At 51.1% G+C, this 18,354-nt stretch overlaps 2 protein-coding genes across 2 annotated transcripts; one reads left to right on the top strand and one right to left on the bottom strand.

Moving 5' to 3' along the window:
• Positions 1–1,015: 1,015 nt before the first annotated feature.
• On the bottom strand, positions 1,016–9,337 carry TGME49_269240 (actin-like family protein; the record flags this gene model as incomplete). The annotated part of the gene is made up of 12 exons (XM_018781536.1): positions 1,016–1,442; positions 1,966–2,027; positions 2,538–2,612; positions 3,226–3,350; positions 4,080–4,188; positions 4,635–4,703; positions 5,290–5,518; positions 6,117–6,200; positions 7,393–7,600; positions 8,056–8,214; positions 8,696–8,819; positions 9,108–9,337. 12 exons carry the CDS (start codon positions 9,335–9,337, stop codon positions 1,330–1,332), a joined length of 1,587 nt encoding a protein of 528 aa, XP_018636572.1. The 3' UTR covers positions 1,016–1,329.
• A 2,155-nt stretch (positions 9,338–11,492) lies between these two features.
• Positions 11,493–16,488, top strand: TGME49_269250 (Mov34/MPN/PAD-1 family protein). Its single transcript, XM_002365575.1, has 10 exons — positions 11,493–11,614; positions 12,134–12,194; positions 12,721–12,884; positions 13,175–13,309; positions 13,682–13,778; positions 14,280–14,362; positions 15,090–15,212; positions 15,507–15,600; positions 15,808–15,899; positions 16,261–16,488. The coding sequence occupies exons 1-10, from the start codon at positions 11,510–11,512 to the stop codon at positions 16,336–16,338; spliced, it is 1,032 nt and encodes a 343-aa protein (XP_002365616.1). The 5' UTR covers positions 11,493–11,509; the 3' UTR covers positions 16,339–16,488.
• The last annotated feature ends 1,866 nt before the right edge of the window (positions 16,489–18,354 follow it).

Raw genomic sequence — 18,354 nt, 5'->3', positions numbered from 1 at the left:
CAGTTAAGATGATGACTACCCTGGAAAGAGTACGAATTGAACACCCCCCAGACACAACTGTGATAATCGGAGTAATTTGGGATCCTTCCTGATATGTTCTGCGCCATCAGGAAACTCCTGTGGATAATCCTACGTACGCGGTGAGCTAGTCAGGACCACTAAAGGCTCTACCAGATTTATGCGAACGGAAAGAACCCTCGGTGTGAAAATGTCATCAGACACCAAGATCTTTGCAAGGTTAATCCAATAAAAAATGAGCGAATTTCAGATCCCTCATGAGCGTGTGAGCGCAAAAGACGACATTCAGAGCTTGGGTCTAAGATATAATTAAAGATCGATAAGTGATACCACAAATGCAAACAGACCCCCGTTTTTGGCTGGCATTTCCTTCAACAAAATACAATATTCCGGGAACTACCATTCAGGTGCGAAGGAGTGTTACGAACTGGCAGGGTGATACCAAAATGTTTTCTGGATATTCAATCTATTGGTTTGCATTGGTCTTTGAATCTGGCCCACCGATCAACTTTGTTCTGTGTCGCTTGGTTAATGTTAGGTTTGAATGCGTGTACCACTGGTAAAATCGTTGTGTCTTTCATTTTTCATGACACCAGTAATGCTCGCCAAGGGCGATGTAACCTGTTAGCCGACTTGTGCATCCTGATTGTAAAAACTGAGCCATTGATCTTGCTCTCAACTGAGAGGTCCCATTACTTAGGTACTTTTGTTCGGTGAAGAGCACACCTAACCTGCCGTTGCGGTGATTTAACTGCGCGCAGACCCAGGTGAATCGAAGCAGGACTTCTTTTGAGGAACTGGTTTGCGTTCGTTGCTGGAGAAAGCATTCAGTCAGAAAAGTTTCATTTTTTCAAACAATGAAGATGTTTCAAAGGATTCTGGACCTTCCTCGAAGTACGGATTTTGATATTACCAGGTAGACTTAAAACCTAAGGGCTTCAAATGCATGGATACTATCGTTTGCTCTCGGGTTTCGGAATAAGGATTACCTCACCCAGGGAAGCACAACACAACCCACTGAAGCAGCAAAACTGGTGGAAATGTCACAGTCCCAGAGGGCTTTTTGCTATTTACAGATGCCAAACGAACTGCAACGTCGGTCCGGAGTTCCTGCCTCATCATTCACCAAAACGACGTGGTGCCTTGAGGGTGCAAATCCTTAAATGCCCTCGTTTTCGCTTAGCGCTGGGAAGCGAAATGCGCTTCTGACACTTCCGGGTGCTCGAGTGCCGGGTCACTGCGGCGCGAGTTTGCGTTAGGTCTTTATGAAGTGACACCTGCAAATTCTCGCGAAAAGGGGATAGGCGTGCGCTATCCAAAGTTCGCATGACGCAGGGCGCGTCTCCCTAGAGCAGGAATCGCGGCTGTGTCTGCGTACTCTTCTCGAGTTATCCAGGCCTCTTCATCGAGGACGGCTACTCTGCCTGGCGAATACGCACAGTCCACCAAATGCGGGGATAAAACACTGAGCTGAGACCTGAGTTAGAATGCGCCCAGGAATAAAAGTGAAATACCTTTCCCGCTCTTATTTTCCAGACAATGCAGAAGAAAGTGAAAACTTTTTTCAAATGACCGCCCTACCATTCAGAGCGACAACGACCTCTTGCAGTTGCCGCGTCTCCTCCCTACGCACCGACCTGCAGGGAGCAGTCTCTATCCACCTGAGCTGGCCAGCACGAGCTCTACCTAGTCTTCCAGTCTCGTGTTATGCTTTCTGTCTGTGCTTCAGGGGAGAGTGTGCAGTCACTTGCTGCCGCTGTTGCAGTTGTTTCTGTAATTTCTGGGGTTCATGTTGTAGGCCGAAGGTACACTGGTCCAATCAACGGTAAAAACTGGGTGCACTTCTGTGTCGCTTTTAGATCCTTCTTCGATGCACCATGCTGACAATTTTTAGAACTTTCTACACGCTTCTGTGAGATCGACAGCCGTTTTCACTCTGGTGCCTACCAAACTCTGAGGCGCCGCGAAAGGCTGCCAACTGCGGATCGTCCGAGACCAGCAAGCGAATGCTGAAGTGATGGGGGGAAAAAGAAGAAACACCACAACAAGAGCACAGCACACAATTTCGTGAGACTCAGGTAACGGTAGATCAGTGGAGGCGCGCAACGCCAGGTGCCAGCACAAATGCGGCTAACTCAAGCATAGCATCGAAACACCGGAACGCGAAAACAGAACAACACGCAAATCTGAGACTGCGTAAAGTGACCTCGAAGGAATATTTTATATGGATACAAATATAATAAAAAGACGCGTATCAGTGTTACATCAGACACGTAGTATCCTCCAAGGAGTCAACGCACCAAATGCTGCACATATATATATATATATACATATATATATAATATGTATAGCACATGCATGTCCATATGCATGAGTTCACCTGAGCACGCATAGTCCGGTAAGCATCCCATATACGTTCTCGTCGAGGCGAGAAGGTGGCAGGTATGAGCCGCATACAGAAGCAGTTTAGAGCCTGTTCCATCTTTTTGACTTGACAAGAAGAAGGGGGTGAAACCTACGGAACGTCTTCTTTTCTCTGTATATAGGCCGAGGGGTCGACGCTTTGCCACGCGACCCTCAGTTCGTCCTGCAGTCTGAATGTTCCGCACAAGACGTTACAGCAGAAATCGACATAGCTGCGCAAGTGGAACGGCTCAGTGGGGGAACCGAGTAGTTGAAGATGAATCGACACCTTAGGAGTCCTCCAAGGGGAAAGGAAGAGCCTCTGCTAACAAGTCTCGAAGCTGTTTGTCTTGTGGTCTCTTCTCGCTTGACGTAAAACGACAGAGATACCCCAGCGGTAAGGGAAACAGGATGCCATGACGAAGAGTGGAACATCGCCACCGGGGAAAACTTGGGGGGTCACAGAAGAGGGGGCGGCAGCAGCGGAGAAACAGAAGAACCTCCAGGAAGCCAGCTAAGAGACAAGAAAGGCAGAAATAACAACAATCTGAGGAGAACGCGTAGGACTATCCGCTTGCACAAAGACTGGGCACTCGCGCCGACGCATGTACAAAGGGAAGAACGAATGGATTGGTCGTCGCCACTCCAGGAACGAGAGAAACTCCAATCCCTTTCGGAATGCTTCTTTTGCACGACGGACTGGTCGATTCGCCTTCAGTCCCAATTCCTTTACATGTCTGTGCTGATTAAAGAGAATCTACAGACGTCTATCGCCACTAGGATCGGAAGGAGAATCGGTCTCACCGAAGTGCAAAGTTGCCTAGCTTCGCCGTTCCTCCCACAAGACAAATGCGCGACAGCCAAAAGGCTCTTTCGCAGACAGTTCCTTTTCCAAATGCGTCGAGAATCACTTGCGTGAGGCTGGCCTGCTGCTCAGAAAAGACACGCGCAGACAGTCCACTGAAGCGATCCAGACAACCGAGGTCTTCATACGGCTGCTGTTCCTCACCATCCCACTGGACTGCCGAAAACAGTTGCAAGTGTGGAGTCTCTGTCAGGGCGCACAGAGCGCGTTGTTTCCAGCTGTCTAAAGCGGAACGAAGTGAACCACTTGGTCATTGGCTCAGACTGCTGAGCCGAGATAGGTCGGTCGCCCGCTGTCTGTCTGCTTTACTGAGAACGAATGTCAGGCAAAAGCGTCGCGACTGTACGACAGTCACCTCCCAGCCAGGAGGAAAGCGACAAATTCCTTGTGCCTAGCTCAAGCCGATCGGCTCTCAGAGGTGTGTGTGGAGTGGTGGTATCCAGGGTCTCCTTGGAAAAGCAGAACATTTGCACGCTGTACAGAGTTTATGGTCCATTGGTAGCCTCGCTCCTGAAGTGAGTTTCAGGTCTCGGAAAAGGAGAACAGTTGTTCCGTTCAACTTCAGAAAAAAAAGCTGTGCTCTGGTGGGGGACAGAGAGCCGATACGTGGAGAGAAGTTCCTTTCCGCCGCGAACGAGCAGGGAAACAGGTGAGTCCGAGAAAGGTTAGGCAACGGCGCAGGGACCTCAGAGACGGCAAGCGAAGAGAGCCATGAAGGAACCAAATTAGGTTGACAAGAGGCTTTGTGTGTCTTTCCTCGAGCACGACTCTGATGGACCCCAGAGAGACTCACCGATGTGGAGTTCACAATCGGAGAAAGGTTCGCATTCCGCAGCAGCTGAGGAGTGAAAAAGATCTCTGGGAACAGAAAGGCGTCGGTCGACGGCTGGCGCACGAGGTTCCTGCACAAATACACGGCACACGCAGGGAGGCAGGACCAGCACACAACTACAGAAGGAGGGGAAAAGCATAACAAACAAGTCCTGGGGAAGAGAAGGGAAAGAGGATGAAGACAAAAGCGAGGCGACGCGAGAAGGGGCGCGCCCGCAAGAGACGACTAGAGACTTGTCAAAGTGCAGTAAAAGAGTCGTTCCTCAGAAAGGAGACACAGGGCAAACTCGAAACGAAGAGACGTAGACGAACGCTCAAAGTGTTCCGGCAGTCGCCTGTTCAGCCGTCTGTGAAAGGGTCTACTTTTGCCTTCCGAGAACCGTGCTGGCTCTCTTTCGTTTCATCGTTACTGACGCTCCATTGACAAAATGATGCGAAAAACAGAAACTCCCGGTTTCGGATAAAGTCCGCTCTAGCACCGCATGCGGCGGTCGCGCTTCTAGGTTGAGAGTCGCACCCGGTGACGAAAGGCGGCTGAAGTTGCCGGTGCCTTCTGTGAAGCTGGAGATCGACAGACGGACTCAGACTGCAGGGAAAAGAGGACACCGAAACCGGCAACGAACCTGCTTTCCAGAACTCGGCACGCCACAGAATCGAGCCCACAAGCACTCCGCTCTCAAGACCTATCCCGCCCGCACGGTGATGCTGGTCACGCTCGCATCTGCGTAGCTTTCTCTCTTTCGGTGACTTCGCGGGAGCGTCAGACTGCAGATGGCATCCACTGCTATACAGCTGTTTCAACGATCCACTCGCAGTTTCCCTGATTGTACACTTGCATGCGGAGACCAAGGCCGAGGCAGGAGCAGACCCCTCCGACGCCAACACGGTGGACCCTCCTCAACTTCAAAGGGTGGCGAGCTCGTCCGGAGCGATCCAGGTAAACCGCAGAATTGTGAGGCGCCTATGGCATGCCTCAGCCGCTTGGCACGTGCGTTCCGCCCCTTCGCACATTCTTTCTTTTCTCCTGACTTTCTCATCTTTCTTCGTATCTCCTTAGGATCTGCTCCTGTGCGTTTTCCCCCTCTCGGGATGCTCTCGCTTCACCTTCCCTTCCCCGCGGGTCTTCTGTGGCCTCTGCTGTCTTCGTCCAGCCTCTTGTGTCCGCTTCTCACCTGGCAAAACAACACTGTTCCTTGTACCGCATCGCCTCTCTCCAAGTCATGCCTCGCTGGACCCCGCGAATCCCTTCCCCGCGCCTCTCCTGATGAAAGAGAACGAGAGAAGTCAACAAACTTCCCGCCACCTCCGACTGCTGAAGCGCATGCGTCCCCGGCGTGAGTGCATGGCCGGTGACTGGCAGCACGCGGACAGCTGTCTCGCCGGCGTCGACTACGAGGAGCCCTGAGGGTCGAGACGAAACCGAGAGAGAGACACAAAAGCGAGAACGTCCGACGAACGGCAGCATTCTCTTCTGCGTCGGTGTGTTACTCAACAAGCTTCATCGTCGTGAATACCACACGGACATCCTGGCGACAACAGAAAGCCAACAAACCACCTGGATTGAACGCCACCGCTTTCGAAGATAAAATGACAAAGCCGGTGTGTGAATGCAGGAGAAATCAAATCCACATGTGTCAGTGTATCCACCCCCGCGCCCGGAGAGTAATAACAGCAGTTGATGAAGCGACCAACCGAAACTGAGCAAATCACGAAGTCCTGGAGGACATTGAAGTCCCAGGCGTTCAGCTGTCTTCAGCCGTGTCTGTCCTAGGTCGCCTAGGACACTGGTAAGTGACGAAAACGTCGGCTATGAGGTAGAAACGGGTTATTCATGACTGCGGCACAGCATAACACACCCATATGGCCTCTTAGCGGAGGAATCGTATTCAGTTCATAACTCGAAATCTGGTCGGACGGTACGGGATTGTTCAAATCGAGTATTTGGTCTTCTTCCAAACTGGCGAAAGAGAGCGATTGACTTTGTTTAGCATACACAGACCTTTCTCGGCACTCCGTTGATCTTCCGGGAGAAGAAGAAGGTGGTGATACGCCGCCATTCGAGCGTCAGCCACGAGCTTCACGGCTGCAGGAAGTCAAACAGGAAACGCGACTCTCACACAATTCGGTTTTTCTGTCGAGTATGCCGGTTCACCATAAGGGTCGAGTTTCAGCGCTCAATTCCGTCATACAGATCCTTTTGCCGGTCCCTGGCAGGTTTAATTCCTCAACGTTTAGCGGGCCGAGTACCAACTTAGGTGAAAGGTGGACACCGTCAATCTTGTACAATTTCAACCTATTTGACTTCTCAGATAAGGCGGAGCTGTAGCGAATCGGGACGGATATCGGTATGATCAATTATGGCGTTTTGTCCATCCACCCACATATCGTATTTCCTCTAAGCGTCCCGACTCGCGTTTCAACGAGCGAATCGTCAACGCATAGCACACCACGGCAATGCTTCTTTTTCGATTCTGTTTGTCCACTTGCTCTCTCTGTCTTCGTCGAACTGTGTCCTTCGTCACCACGTCGTTTCCGCTCTTCAACTTCCTTCCCTTCTCTGTGTCTCCCCGGCTCTCTGTGGTTCTCTATGTGCCCGTCCCAGGCCTCGCCTTTCCTTCGGTCTTGAGTGCTACGCAGATTGCTCAGCTTTAAATCCTGCCAGCTTCACTCTCTTCCTCTTGTTCTCCTCCGTCACCTCCTGGGGTTTAGGGAGGAGGCCTTGGCTGCCGCAAGGAGACCTCAAGCAGAGCCGGACCGCTACGAAGTAAAAACGCACTCTAGCGGCAGTTATTCAGTTCTTGAGTCCCGTGAACTAACGCGCATAAGAATGTGCGACTAGACAAGGAGACAGCAAACCAAAAATATCGACTAGGTGAAGAACCTAATGTCGTAGCGTAGGGTAGGATATGGAAATCCAACAATTTTAGCTGCCGTACGCAGTCCAGTGGGGTGGTGATGTACAGAAATCCTATAGAGCGTGGCTCGCTCTTCGATTGGCGGGATACAGTGCGTCAGAAGACTGGACGAACGGCCGATCTGTGGGTTGCCCTTTTGTTCTTCTACAACCATTAGGAATCCGTTTTACCTTGCCTTGAGCTGCATGCGCGGAGTCGCACTGCTGCGTAGGCGACCTAATTACACTTCACGAACACAACCAGTGAAAGTTCTTCATTTCCTTGAAATGAGATGAACACCAGAGTCGCTTCGCTCCCACGGCCTGTACGAAGTTTGCATTACGTGGAACCAGTGTTTCCTCCAAGACCTGCGATGCCTACCTCCGAAAACGTCTCGTCGTGCCTCCAGAGCCCAGCGAAGCAAACAAGTCGCTAGCCGTTGGTCACAGATGACGGGGACAACTGCCAGGAGTGCCCAGGGAATCTCAACAGTCGGCTGGTGCCTTGCAGCTTTGCCGCGAGACCCTGTGAACGCGTTCTTTCCGCTGGCGATCGGCCCTGCTGCCTCTTGCTCGCACTCATTCAGAAGCTGAAAACGGAAAGACAGCAAGACGACCAGGCACATAAACCGCTACTGGAAAGCCAGGGCATACACGACCATGCACATGTATAAATATATCTATATATATATATATATAGATATAGATATCTCTATATAGAGATACAGAAATATATGTAGATATAGTTATACAGATATATGAATACAGATACAGGGAGCGTTCGTAGACAAACACATACATACATATGTGAATAGAGAAACGGAGGTCGTTGTATGCAGCCACTGCGGGAGACCTGGCTAGTTGGTTAGACGTCTCTCCCACTCGAGAGCAGCTTCACAGCCGTGAGCCGCTACACCTGCTGCGTGATGAAGAAGACCAGGACGAGGGGCACACGGAGACAGGAGAGAGAGAAAAAGAGATTCAAAGCACAGAAGAGAGAAGGGAGAACAGACTGTTCTTCTGTGCTGCTTGAATCGCTGCCTACCTTGTCAAGTGCAGCGTCTATCACAACGAAAAGGTTATCGTACGATTCCCTAGAAGGTGCCAGTGGATGCTGCGGATGAGCAGCAATGACGTCAACCGCACAGCCGCCATCTTCGGCTGCCTGCGTTGCTGCAGTGAAAGCGTCTTCTCCCAGGAACGTCTGAAAAGACAACCAAAATTGAGTGATTCGGGAACACCCAAGTAGAATGGAAATAATGTGCAGGCTTGGTGTCAACGGTGGCGGAATCAAGCGAGACAAAAAAGCAACCAGACAGGAAAAAGGAGAGAAACGAGAACGTGTGCTGCCTGCGTCCAGGGGCGCACCGCGCGCATCTCGGTACGTACGTATCTCACCACCTGTTCCGTGTACTTATACATACACATCTAAATAATATGTATATAAGTAGCGACAGAGGTCGGTACGGAAGCAGGCGTACGTCAGTGTCTGTATCTAAGAAATCTGCCTATCTATTCATGGCATCTTTGTCTGAGGGGGAGGAGGTGGGTTGAGACAGAGCTTTGACATTTGACTGTGTGATGTCCGGCGGTAGAAAAGAAAACTTTAGCTGTTGTGGGGAGCCTCAGCTTCGCCGCAGACTCGCAAATCAATACGGACACAAAGACTGGCGGACGTCGCGTACCCTTGGAAAGGAGAGAGGAGAGATGAGGCCTCCATCGTGAGGCGCCGCTTGCACAATGCGAGTGAGGAACGCAGGCAGGCGATGTCTAGGCGTTTGGTCTCCTGAGAAGCCAATACGAATTTCGCTGAGAGCGAGACAGGACAGGGCGAACACCATTCGTAAAGGATAGTGGAGAAGGAGAGCCGGTCGGGCAAAGGATGAAAGATATCTGACCGAGGAGCAACGACGCAAGCAAAGCCACGGCGAAACGCGAAAGGACGCATACGCGAACGCCAGGAAGAGGGATCATACAAGACGTTTCTGGAGGGCAGTCAGAAACTCAGGCGACGCATGTACGGAAAAAAGAACGAGAAAGGGCGTTTGGTGGAACGATATGTAGAAGCCGGTCTTTTCTATCGGATCGAAGGCGCACCTGCTCCCGATTTCGAGGACAACGACAACGACATGGTCTCCCGCCTCTTCGTCAAACGCTTCAGTCGCATATGACTGATCATCTGATCTCGAACGGCATCTTTTTCTTTTGACACTTCCTCCAAGAAGTCCCTCTGTTTCTCTTTCTCTGACTCTCTGATCTTCACCAATGTCGCCTTCAGGGAAGCGGATGTCCGGAGGAGCAACACAGGCTTTTGGAGTTGCCTCCATTTCGGAAGTCAATAGAGAGGCTAAGGGTACGAGACGAGAAAGAAGAAAGAGTCAGGAGACACAAGAGAGGCAAGATGGGGACGAAGGGAAGACGAGCGTGGCGGCGACAGGGAGTAAGGGGAGATGGCGGAAACAAGGGAGAGAGCCAGGAGCTGTAAAACGATGAGCCGCATGGTGAGGAAAGGATAATCCGTTTTTACGTATCGAAGGCAAGCTGCAGTATCTGGAGAAAAAGGAAGACGGGGTTGTGTGGCTGAATTGAGAGGTTCGGAAGAGGTCTTCGTGGCAGATGAGGGGGCCCCCAGCAGGGCACAGATATGGAGTTTCTCCTTCACGGAACGGTCGCCTCTTGTGAAAGCTGCAGCGCGCGGATTCTCAAACAAATACAATGATGCACTTGGTTAAGAGGTAAGCCGTGCAGGAGACATGTCACAGTGGGGTGTACAAAAAAACTCACAAACGGCAGAAACCTCAGTCTTGCGTGTCTTGTAACTCGGGCAACAGGACGGCTTGGCGAAAAACGTCCCACTGTCCGACAGACTTGATGTCTTGACAAGACGCGCGCGCTATGAAACGAGAGAAGAAAAAAGGAAGCGCCGCATCAACAGCTTCGTTTTCCACGTTGAAATCCCTCAATGTGGCAAGCGACCGCTCGCCAAGCCAGCGTCGAAACGGTGCTGTGGGCACGGCGGCCCACCATTCCTGGTTTTCCGTCCAAAACAGCAGCAAGCCTCGGGCAAATACCGATATTCTGGGTAATCTGTGCAGTGTGCAGATGAGTGAAAAGCAAATATAACGCGAGAAACTTCAGGAGAAGTTCACGACGTCGGATAAGGGCGAAAAGGCTGAAGTGCTCGCCGCTGTCGGGCAGCAGCCTTTGGCTCTGCAGCCTGACGTCGGGTGGATGTACACCCCGCCCGCTTTGTGTTTGTCTGCCACAAAGAAAGATGAGGCTGGATAGCACATTTTCCGGCACCTCCGTTCATAGGATGTGTACTTTTCGGGAAGGAAGCCGTTCCTCATGGTTCAAAAGCTCGACGATAATCGAAACGTCGTGCCACTCCTTCTGGTCACTGCATGCACTCTCTCCACCACCAAGGTCGGCCTGAGGAGAGCGACCAGGAAAGCTCTCCCGTGATTGTGTGTCTACGTGAATTTTCGCAAAAGTCATCGACGCCGTCTTCCGTGATTCTTCATTTCCTTCCTTCTTGTATGTTTCTGCGTTCCGGGAGTCCTCAGTCAAAGACAGCTTTCCGTCAAATTCCAGACGAATGCGTACGGATCTTGACTGCGGACACAGGAGAGGACGACACGATAGGAGCAGAACGGAACGGCGGGTCTTCCACCAAGAGTGTTTTCTCCGGAACACAGTCTCGCGAACCGACTTCTTGAAAACCCCGTGGCACTTCTGCCAGACTTATCCTGTTGTTTTTTCTATGTGCTGTGCAAACCCCGTAGTCGCTGGGTACCAACCTTCCACGCGTGTGCCTGTACCCGTTTTCAGTCAGTAGGGGAGGAGCTTCTGTGCATGTCCAGCAAATGGCCCTTTTTGTCTTTTTTGTCCACTCACATTTCTGTCCACGTTTTTTGCTTTCAAAGTGAATTTATTGTTGGTTCTGTGAGCCTCCTGCAACTCGTTCTGGTCTCTCAGAAGCAGTGCCTCTTCCGGTCTCCGTGCGAATTCTACTGAGGACGGACGCATTCCTCTTGTCTTGCCGGTTGCCTCTCTCGCTCTGTTTCATTTATTGTGTAGCTGTTTTCTTTCAGTTGCTGCGTTGCTGCATTTCCTTCTCAACGGTCCGGGGAGCCGCGTCAGCCCACCGCCAGGTGCCCTGACCTTTATCGAGCGCGTCCCCTCCGTCCTCCCTCTCCATTCGTTCGTTTCTCTCTTCTCTTGCCTGCAAATGTACACCGGAGTCGAGATCTGCTTCTCTCTTTTTCCGGTGTTCGATGTCTCTCGCGACATACGTGACGAGCCTTCTACTTGTGAAAGGCGATGATCTACTGCGCGTCAAAATCCGCCCCCTAGCGGTCCGAAGTGTCTGAGCTGTCGAGACACGCTGGCCGTCTCACATTCTATCTGGTGGACGACGTCTCCCTTTCGACTCACGGAGTCAGAAGTATCGAAGCTTCAGCATCAAAGCGTCTTTGCGATCTGCCTTGTTTCACGAAATGAGCGAGAACTCGTCGAAAACGGCTGCTGCGGCAAGCGGCGAGCCGCAGCTCGATTCCCTTTCCTCGTTTGCCTCTGTTGCCGGCCTCGTAGCCAGCAAAACTGTGAGTCTGTTGTACTGTGCTCCTTGCCCCTGTTGTGGCTGTGGATCTCGAAGGAACAAATGCGCTTGTGAGGGGCGACAACGCGCGCATTCCATGCCTCCGGCACCTGGTGTGTCTGTGTCGAATTCGTGAAAGAGCCAAAGACCTCTACAATCTCCACCATGTCGAAATGCTTGTGTTTCTGCATGCGAATTTGTATGCGCATCTGCGCGTGCACGCATTTAGGGAAGTTCCTTCTCCAGTCGGCTGGCACTCGCGTTCGTTCTGCTCTTCGTTCCGCATGCTGCTCGCGTGCTCCCTTTGCCGTCTATGATCGCATGCCTGTGTCCTGTTTTCTGTCGCAACGAAACAACGTCACGTTGCTTCCCCTTTTTGTTCTGTTTCCTTCTTTGGTCTTCGCGCGCTCACCGTCTTGCCGTGTTGTGAGTTCTTCCTAGCGCTTTTCAGTTCCCTTTTTGCTTCCTCCTTCCCCTCTACGAACCTTCAAATGCTCTTTCGGATGAACGTCTGGATTCTCAGGTCGTCGTACACCCTATCGTCCTCCTCTCCGTCGTGGACCACTACAACCGTGTCGCTCGAGGTATTTTTTGGCTGGCTTTCAACTCTTGGTGTCTCTCTTATTCGCGACCCTCTTTCTTCGATCTGTGTGTATATCCATATGCATAGATAAATACATCTGCATTCATCTCTGGTTCTGCCGTTATCCGACGTTTTCCCCTCGATCCAATTTCTGTTGTCTCGTTCCCCGCTACCGTTTCCTTTCAAGATACAGCTAGTTAGGAGTTAGCTCCCGCGCAGACGTAGACTCAGAGCTCTTGGCAATTCCGTTTCATGAGAGGGCGTAGTGAACGCCTTCATGTGAAGTGTGTGTCTGGCGGCAGAGATGTGGACGGGCGTCACTTGTGGGCCTGCATGCAGTTTCGAGGAGTGCGATGCGAAATCGATCTTTTCTCGTTTGCCTTTGCGGCTTACCTGTGTAGAAGGAACGAAGGGGTTGTGCTACGACTGTACTACCTGGTGGGTGGGGGTGCGTGTAGGTGACATCGCTGCAAGATATATAGTCGCTCTGTGTTCTTTTTTTCGCGCATCTTTGCGTCTGGATGCAGGGACGAGCAGGCGAGTCGTAGGCACGCTGTTGGGGGAGATCTCCGATGGAGAAATTCACGTGACGAACAGTTTCGCACTGCCTTTTGAGGAAGACCCGAAAGATCCGAATGTGTGGTATTTGGACCGAAACTACCACGAACATCTCTACCACATGTTCAAGAAGGTGAGCGTTGTCGCGATTTGAAGGCGTAGCTCTCACGAACGCGCGACTTCATCTGCAGTTGCCTCTGCGCAATTGCCTCTGCGCCGTTTCCTCTCTCGCGGTCTCCCCTGTCTTCTCTTCCCGAGCGCATCTCCTCCCGTGTTTCTCTTGGTGCATTATTGTGCACCCGGGGGGCTGCGTGACTCGCATGGCCAGATTGCAGCTCGTTCAGAGATGCCTCTTCCCAGGACGGTGGCGCTGCTGCTCAGAATCGCGTCTGGGGAGATCCCCGATGTCTGTGTGCTTGCTAGGTCAACACACGCGAGAGAGTTCTCGGCTGGTACAGCACCGGCCCTCAGGTCCGCATGACGGACTTGGAAATCCACGAAATCTTCAGACGATACACCCCAAATCCGGTGTATGTCATCGTTGACATCAACCCAAAAGTAAGAGAAAGCCGCGTCCACTGAGGAGGCGAGGAAGTGCACAGAGAGCGAAGAACTGAGAAAGTCAGACAGCCGGTGTGGCGAGCGTCGTCTTCGAGATGGACGCGAATCGTTGCATCGAGATCCACATGCATCTCTGTATACACCACAGTCCTGAACTGCCTATATGTAAGAATGAATAAATAGAGGTGCGTATGTATCTGCCCAAAAAGAGGGCAAAGGAGGGGGAGTGACGAGAGGAGAGAAAGAACAGGAGGAAAGGCATGTGTATGGAGACAGGGAAGACGGTGGAGAAAACTCTTCGGGAGAGCAAAGAGCAATTCCAGCTCGCAAGAACTGTGAGTCAAATGAATCTTTTTCTTCGTCACCCAGGACTCCGTCGTCCCCACAAAGGCTTACTACTCTTTCGAGCAGCCGACAAGCGACCGAACTTTCCGCAGAACGTTTGTCCACGTTGCTTCCACGATCGGTGAGTGATACGTTTACAGTGAACAGAGGAAGAGCAACTGACACTCCGACGGGGCAACGAACTAGCAAGACAAAGGGGAGCTTGAGACACGGGAGAAACAAGGTAGAGTGGCGACGAAAGGGATTTGAGGAAGCCGGCAGAGGACAACTGTAGAAGAGATGTAACAGGGAGGGAGGAGGGCGTCATCGATCTGTAGGTACACGAACTAGACGTATTCATTTTACTTGATGCCACGGTATTTCTGCCAGAGCTGCCTCCTCCCCCGTTTCGACGTTGGAGAGCAAAGAGCCTCGGACTTAGACTGGATAGACATCCATGGATAGACGCAAAACATGCACATGTCGATAGATTGGTACAGATTGTTAGATGTGCATAGATTCTTTGAAGAGTTTTCTGATGGAAAAGCATCTCTTTTGTGGAGGTATTGGTGTGGCCGCATTCACGCTCGAGGGTGTTAAAATGGTGTGTTTCTTTTGGCTAGACCTGACCCTTTCTTTGCAGGCGCCCTGGAAGCGGAGGAAGTTGGCGTGGAGCATCTTTTGAGGGATCTGAAAAACGCTTCGACTTCCACTCTCGCCACACGCGTGAGCGACCCAAGGCGACGAAACGTCTGAAAAGAGAAGCAAAAGGTTTCAATGTAGAAAACTGGCCCTGAGGATTCCGTACAGAAGACCAGTGGGAAGGGGAGTACTTGTCCAGCTTGTAGACAGATGTTGTTGTCTTAACTCTACGCCGGAGGTCACTTCACTTACTGCGATTACTACAATGGTCACCGAGAAGTCAAGCGTGACAGAGGACTAGTGTGGCGAAAATTGGGCGAGAAGCTCGAAGAAGAACGAAACCAAGGAGTAGACGATTTAGTTGAAGAACAGAAGCAGCATCAACTGTTTCGGCTTCCCGTTTCGCCTTTCTGTACTTTTGTCTTTGTCTCTGTGCTTTCTGTTTTTTCCTTCTTGTCTCTGCCGCTTCGCCGCGTGCCGCTGGACTTCACTTGTCGATAGTCTCCGTCTCGCTTTCTTCTTCTCTCAGCATGCGCTGGTGTAAATAAAAAATATAGACACTATAGGCAATACCTATACAACATGCACTCTCTAAAAAACAAATGTATTACATATACACTAGGTACAGTAGGTACACGATGTCTGTCGTATACCGGCGTAGTCGATGTTTCGTGTTGACACTGCAATAAGTCGAACCGAAGAGCCAGACACAGTACAGTACGTAGGGTACTGAATACGCCTCCAGTTATGCGATGCGCACCCCGCCGTTATCTCAGATCCTTGCTGCGACTTGACTGCATTCCTCTCTCAGGTTGCCGACAAACTGTCTGCTCTGAAGTTGTTGATTGGAAAGATCCAGGAGATCTACGCGTACCTCCAGGATGCAGCGAACAAGAAAATTGTCGCGAACCCGAACATCATGTACACCATCCAGGTTCGTGTCCGGCGGCGGAGAATATTTTCGCGGAGAGAAGCGAGATGTTTGTGCAGCCGAGGGGAGAGGACCTCGGCGAAGCACTTAGTTCTTTTGGCCGACTTTACTTTTGCCCCTGATTGGCAATGAACGGGCGCACCCCTGTCGCTGAGTCTGTCCCCTTCAACAGGCAGATGCGCGGAACGCCATGCTGGCCGTGTGTAATAAACTTCCAGACGAGCTAAGCAAAGAAGGGCGCTTTGCTCTGTCAGTATGTTTATGTAGTCTTCCCTGTTGCGTGCTCCCATGATGCAGGATATCTTCAACTTGCTCCCCGACTTGAGCGATCCGGAGCTTATCGAAGCCTTTACCATTCAGGCCAATGACACGATGCTGAATCTCTATCTGGGTGCGTACCCCGCACTAGGTTGGTTCTTTTTTGATGAAGACCCTCTCTATGTCCCCGCACTGTTCGATGTTGCGCCTCGCCTTCGAGACACGTTCGCTAAAAAAGAGTGAATATAGAGTCTCAGCGGTCGCGCCGAAAGTTTGGGAGGTCAGTTGGCGAAAAAAAACCTCTTCAGTTTCTGTTTTCTAGCGTTGCTTCTCTGTGCAGGCAGCGTAGTGCGCTCCGTGCTGGCCCTGCATAACCTCATCAACAACAAAGTGGAGAACAAGCGAGCCAGCGAGGAGAAGAAAGAGAAGAAGGTACGCTTCTTGGTGACTACGTCGAGGTTTTTTTGCTTCTTGAATTCCATTTATGTGGGCGTGTACTTGGGTCCTCACTCGGTCAAATATTCCTGTCTGTCTCGAATGTGAGTGCTTCTGCGTATGAGGCTGTGAAGTGGTGACGTCTCCAGCTGTGCAATAGCGCATCCGGGGACCGTTGCGGTATCTCGAGTTGGTGACGGATGTTTGCAGGAGGCATTTCTCGTTTGTTTTTGCCTTTCTGTCTGCGGTGAATTAATTCAGTGGAGGGGAGTAATTCACGGCGGTGATAGGACGAAGACAGAGTAAGAGGATGTCTTTTTGACGTGGTTGTGGTGTCGCGTCTGCGTGTCCGGTGCAGGAAGACGAAGAGACAGGAGAGACGAAGAAGGAAGCAGGCACTGACACGAAGAAGGGAGAAAAAGAGAGCTCACAATGAGACATGGTAACTGATGACGGACACCGTGTAGTGAGCAGTGCCCATGTGCTCGCTGTTTTTGTCTTTGTTTTCTGAAAACTGCTCAGCCCTGCGGCTGATGCGCACCGATATTGCGTGTTATTGCCCAATAAAATTTCAACGGACGTGAAACCTAAACGCAAAGAGATGTTTAATTGACCTACAAAAGAGCTTGCTGGCCAGTTATCGTGCAGAAGGTGTGCGCGCACTTTAGGCAAAACGCGTGTCACATTTGGTAGCCGAAATGGATTCTCACGCTTGAACCAGCTCTTCGGCAAAAGTCGGTAGAGTTCGCGTACGTGGAGAATAGCGACAGAGAAAGCATTGAATAGGTGTCTTGGCACTGCGTCGTTTTTACCATAAGAAAGTCGTGGGAGAGGGACAGATCCATTAACAGAACCTACGTTAGTCGGGAAATGCGACCAGAGTCACGTACCCGCTTAGACAGAACACGAGGATTTGACAGAATTGTACTGAGAACTAGTCCACGAAACTCCAATTGGCGTGGTATACCACTCGATGCTGCACTAACGCCGATCGCGAAGCATAGTTTTAAAGAGATGAGTCTGTTGCATGTGCGTCAGAAGTCGCTCCGTAACAAGGCATTGGTGAAGTAATAGGCTTCCTATGCCTTCCAATAGTGAGAGGTTACCGGACAGCCAGTTTGTCAGTAACTTCATATTGAAGCTGAACGGTGTTTTCTAGCCGACTATACCCTGCTACTATTTTCGTCCCAAACCAGTTTTAAGTATTTGCGTCATCACAGCGTTTTTCATTCGAGGTGTGGTGCCATACGTGTTCTAGTATGGTATATGTATCCTGGAGGTGTCGAACGTCAAGCGATGGCGCGCCCGCAGGAAGCGGTCATGACATCGTTTGGCTGAAGCCAGTTAAAGTGCTGTCGACGCCACCTGCGGACGCCAGGAATGCAAAAAATATTGAGAACGGAAATAGAAGTGGACACAGATACTTAAAATCACAGAATTTATAACGAAGGTACGGCCGTCGCTATGTATGGCCCTCGCCGTTGCCACATCCGGTTAGTTCTGTGTAGACACTGCGTTCCACGGTATTTTGAGGTTGATCCGTGAAGATCCTTCAGCAAAGAATGATTTTGTGACAGGGAGACCAACACTTCGGGGGACCTTGTAAAAACACGCGGTTTGCTTGCAGCAGATGACATCGTAGAGGAGTTGCTACCGAACGTTCGAGGAGTCTGTGCAATCCCGCAGAGACGCCAGTCATCTAATGGAGCGGCATTCGCTCAAAGCGAAGCCAGAACTGCGTTAGGAATTCCGTGACAGATAATCACGTATTTGAACGCATGCTGGAAAAATGACGCTGCTTTGTCCGTGGGTGTTGGCCATCCGCGCGCACGTGTACATCAAGCTACAGACGGAAGCACCAGTCATTTTCAGTATTAATGTTACGGCTGTCCAACTGAAGTATCAATAACTATGGAAAGGGTTTGCGTAACACACTAGCAAAACGAGTAAGATGTCTTTTATACTGAAGAGTACACTGGCTTTCGCCCGCTAGTCTCCAGTTACGGCTGCCAAGACACTCCAGCGGCTGGGAAAAAATATTCCTAACACCTACCGAGGATCTGTTTCATGGGGCACCTCGTTTGTCTCGTGTGTGATACTATCTTGTCATTTGCGTGATCGTTCAAAGTCTGTCTTGTCCGAAACCACCGATCAGAAGCCGTGCATCATTCTCTTCCAGTGTTGCCTTGTGCGAGCGCTGCTTCTCGGTCACCGGGTCCCGGGCCCACCTTCCCTGTCAAGTGTGCCGGAGCACCAAGGCATGAAACGCCACTGTGAGTTTGTGTTGGTCACGAATTTTGTCACCTTTCTGTGCATCCAACTTGATGCTGCGCTGCAGTTCATTTTCACTATCAGAGCCAGCTCAGTGACGAACTGGAAAGTCTGCTGTTGCATTTGGGACACTCCTCCAATCCGTATCGTCAGCTAATCCGGTGCTGGACTGTGGAGGCGG

The sequence above is a fragment of the Toxoplasma gondii genome, chromosome VIII (genome assembly GCF_000006565.2).
Source record: "Toxoplasma gondii ME49 chromosome VIII, whole genome shotgun sequence".
NCBI lineage: Eukaryota > Apicomplexa > Conoidasida > Eucoccidiorida > Sarcocystidae > Toxoplasma > Toxoplasma gondii.
This window is presented reverse-complemented; position numbering and strand designations above follow the sequence as displayed.

Excerpts from the sequence above, each read along its gene's own strand:
- TGME49_269250 (XM_002365575.1), top strand. The coding sequence starts at position 11,510 with ATGAGCGAGAACTCGTCGAAAACGGCTGCTGCGGCAAGCGGCGAGCCG. Across the intron at positions 11,615-12,133 it reads GCCTCGTAGCCAGCAAAACT|GTCGTCGTACACCCTATCGT; the intron begins GTGAGTCTGTTG and ends CTGGATTCTCAG. Across the intron at positions 12,195-12,720 it reads CTACAACCGTGTCGCTCGAG|GGACGAGCAGGCGAGTCGTA; the intron begins GTATTTTTTGGC and ends GTCTGGATGCAG.